General features: G+C 49.0%; 1 protein-coding gene across 2 annotated transcripts; it reads right to left on the minus strand.

The window, feature by feature from the left end:
• Positions 1-3,539, minus strand: sirt5 (sirtuin 5). 2 transcript variants are annotated; one of them, XM_067230535.1, is made up of 9 exons: positions 3,378-3,539; positions 2,725-2,840; positions 2,403-2,536; positions 2,062-2,287; positions 1,722-1,809; positions 1,053-1,106; positions 835-958; positions 203-318; positions 1-76 (listed from the first exon to the last, which is right to left on the minus strand). In XM_067230535.1, the coding sequence occupies exons 2-9, from the start codon at positions 2,822-2,824 to the stop codon at positions 4-6; spliced, it is 915 nt and encodes a 304-aa protein (XP_067086636.1). In that variant the 5' UTR covers positions 2,825-2,840; positions 3,378-3,539; the 3' UTR covers positions 1-3. The 2 variants fall into 2 exon arrangements, with proteins under 2 accessions (XP_067086636.1, XP_067086635.1); XM_067230534.1 differs by having other exon boundaries at positions 3,368-3,539.
• Between the last annotated feature and the right edge of the window lie 313 nt (positions 3,540-3,852).

Consider the following 3,852-nt stretch of genomic DNA (forward strand, 5'->3'; position numbering starts at 1 on the left):
CCCTCAGATAAGCTCCGTCTCGTGTCGCTCCAGCGCCGGAGGCAGGGTGGTCCCACAGGGGCCGTGGAAGTGGAACCTGCAACCCAACCCCCCCAAAAAAAAACACACACACCCATTACTGCACGTTGCGTACGCATTGGAGTGTGTGTATTCGCCCGGGGCGGAACAACATGAGTGCGTAATGAGGATGTGCGGGTCTCACTTGAAGCGCATGGTGGCCGGGGTGTTCTCCATGTTGAACTCGGCCACGGGAACCCCCCTCTGCGCCACCTGGGGGGCAAACATGGCGGCTGGATACACGATGGAGGAGGTGCCCACCTGCAGGACACAGACGGCACCGCATGCCGCGTATCAGGGAGGGAGGGAGGGAGGGAGGGAGGGAGGGAGGGAGGGAGGGAGGGAGGGAGGGAGGGAGGGAGGGAGGGAGGGAGGGAGGGAGGGAGGGAGGGAGGGAGGGAGGGAGGGAGGGAGGGAGGGAGGGAGGGAAAGAGGGAGGGAAAGAGGGAGGGAAAGAGGGAGGGAAAGAGGGAGGGAAAGAGGGAGGGAAAGAGGGAGGGAAAGAGGGAGGGAAAGAGGGAGGGAAAGAGGGAGGGAAAGAGGGAGGGAGGGAAACAGAGAGGGACGGAGAGAGATAAAGAGAGGGGGATGAGAGAGAGAGAGAGAGAGAGAGAGAGAGAGAGAGAGGGGCAGAGAGAGGGAGATGACGAGAGGGGAAAGAGAGAGAGAGAGGGACAGAGAGAGATAAAGAGAAGGGGAAGAGAGAGAGAGGGACACAGAGAGATAAGGAGGGGGGGGGGGGGAGACAGAGATGAACACTCCTCACTGCACACTCACCACCAGGCAGAGGTCACAGCGCTCAAGCTCCTCCTCCACCTGCGTCAGGATGTCCGAATCCAGCGTCTCTCCAAACCAAACCACCGCTGGCCTGAGAAGACCACGACAGCCCTCCTGCTCGCACCTGTTTTCCACACACACACACACACACACACTGGTATCTCTCCTGCCAACAACAGAACCGACGATGTGTCTGAAAGATACTAAACATGTCCCACCTGGGAAGATCATTCACAGGAATTTGAGCGTCACTGGTTTCCGGGTCAGGAGCACTAAAGGGAGAAACACCAAATGAAGCCATGGCACAAAACATCATGGTATTAAAATTTTTATTGTTCACTAACATACCGGGGGGGGGGGAGGGGGGGGGGGTATTGTGCTATTAGAGGGGCCAGTTACAGGACCGAAGAAATGATCAGCTTAATTCGCCAAGTAAGTTTACACAAACAAGGAATTTTCTGTGGCATGAAGGTGCATACAATAAACATGAGAATCGTAAATATAGCTGCAAGCAGCAATGAGGAGGCCAAGCAGATTTAATGACTGCAAAACATCCTCAAAACAAGGTTCTGATTACATGTAGCAAGTTTGGTGTGAATCCATCAAAGATTTTCTGAGATACGACCCAAATTCCTGTTTGGCGGCTTTGCTCATGATTTTTACTGACTTTACCGGACAAACGGTTTCGAAAATCAAAAAACAATGTGATAGCTTTTGTTATTTATTGGTCATGTCGTTTACTTCACTGCTTTGCAGGCAAAAGACCATGTTTGTAACTATACAGACTCTACATTTAGGGGGCCACAAGGGGTTCCATGCTTGCTCTCACAGGGGCACTGCAAAATACAAGACAAATTATGTTCAAACCCCTGAGTGTGACCCCTCACCCCTTGCCCTCCAGGGCAGCACAGATTGGGCTCTTGTGATTGGCTCCTTCATGGCCACAGCTCATACAGCGGGTTCGAAACAGGCTGCCTGCAGACGGCCAGAGGACATAAACAGGCATGGCGTGACCAAAAAATACAGACGTATCGACAACTAGCAAGGACAAACTCCTTGAAACACAAAAGGAAGACTACGGGTCCTCGTGTCAAACGTAAATCCAGTCTACAGTCTATTAAACCTACAGTCTACAATATAATAAACCCACCTAAACCCACAAAACAGGGAAAAAAAGAACTATAAAAGAAAAGAAGAAAAAAAGTTCAAAGTATGAGGTCTAGTTACCGTGGATCTCTAGGACGTGGTTGGAACCGGCGCGGCGGTGAAGCTCGTCGATGTTCTGGGTGATGATGGTGACTTTCCGACCCTGGCCGCTGAGACGGGCCTGGCATTCGGCGATGGCCAAGTGGGCCGGGTTGGGGCTCTTCGTGAGCATCACTTCTCGTCGGTAGTGATAGAACTCCCAGACTCTGGACGGGTTCCGAGAGAAGGCCTCGGGAGTGGCCAGGTCCTGTCCGACAGAGGGTGAGGGGAAAGAGATGGAAGCACGCGAGAAACGTTTGAGGAGAGATCCAGCTAGCGAAGGGAGAAAACAATAACGGCTGTGTATTTGTGTGTTTATCTACCTGTGCTTGCCATTTTCGCCAGTAGCCTCCATCTCCTCTGAATGTAGGGACGCCACTCTCAGCACTGACCCCTGCGCCTGTCAGGATAGCTACATGCTTGGCTTTGGAGAAGATCTCTCTAAAGGCTGCCAGATCTGTAAGCACATACACCAACACCGATTAATCCAAAAATGCCTGTTGGATCACACTACAGAACAAAATGTTACTTGACTGAATGTTTGAGTGTGTGTGTGTGGGTGTTTGTGTGTGTGGGTGTTTGTGTGTGTGTGTGTGTGTGTGTGTGTGTGTGTGTGTGTGTGTGTGTGTGTGTGTGTGTGCGTACCTGAGCTGGGCCGAGCCATATCTTGTGGACTGGGTGCTCTGAGACGGGCAAATAACAGGTGTGACGTTATGCCCCTGCAGGTGAACTGGCGAACAATCATTAGGGTAAACTCAGGGCTGGATGAGAGAAAGGGCAAAAAATAACGATTTTTAATCCGTGGTGAGACACTGAATACACTATAAAATTGTTTAAGATGCTCCCAAATAACGCTTCTTTACAGATAATAGCTATATAGCTTTCTAGCCAACCATAGCCTACATTGTCATTGAACAGCTGAACGCGAATGGCTCGCCTGACACGGGGGATAATGATTAATAAACGCTTGCGCATAGTACATTAAAATGCGAACGCATACATTTAATATGCGCACCAAAACCATGTGAATGTATTGTCTGGCTACGGATAGCAGTATTAGCTAATACTACTAGCTTAGACCATAAATTGGTTAAACCAATGCCAGCTGCTTGTCTTTAGCTTTCTAGCTAACTTGGAGCAGTCTGTTCTATCGCACCTAACTCAAATAACAAGCTTGCGACATTAAGCAGTAGCTACACTATTGCACGTAGATCATCAGAATCTAGATATTTATGTTTGGTAGGTGATTAACTTTATGAGTTGCTAGCCAAATGCTGAAAAGCCTTACTGTGCCGTACCCCGTGGAAACAGAAACCACTAAAAAGTAGAGGAGGGTATGTTGAAAGATTCCACACCGTTGGGTCAGCCAAAAGAGTAGTCGAACTTGACGTTCACCTTGTGTTACTACTTTGTGTTACTACCTGTCAATGATTATTTATATCGCTAGTACCGTAGTATGAAGGAACTAGCCAACCAAATGAGTGCGCTGCAAAGGGCAACATGCTAAATAATAGCTAAATTAATCGTGTTGGCCACCAGATGGAGTGGTTGGGTAATATTTTGAACCTACTTTCGGTAAGATATAGATATAGAGCTAGATCTTTTCATTTTGGTTTTCATTTAGTAAGTCGGTAGTTCATGCAGTTCCTCAAATGTTGTTCATGTAGGCCTAATGTTAAGCTTAATGTAGTTGACCTGCCTGCCAAGTCAAAGTATGTAGACCTTAGCTCTAGACAGCGGCCAACATCTGGAAGCAAGCCTGTAGTTACATCA

Source organism: Osmerus mordax, chromosome 27, assembly GCF_038355195.1.
Source record: "Osmerus mordax isolate fOsmMor3 chromosome 27, fOsmMor3.pri, whole genome shotgun sequence".
Taxonomy (NCBI): Eukaryota; Metazoa; Chordata; class Actinopteri; order Osmeriformes; family Osmeridae; genus Osmerus; species Osmerus mordax.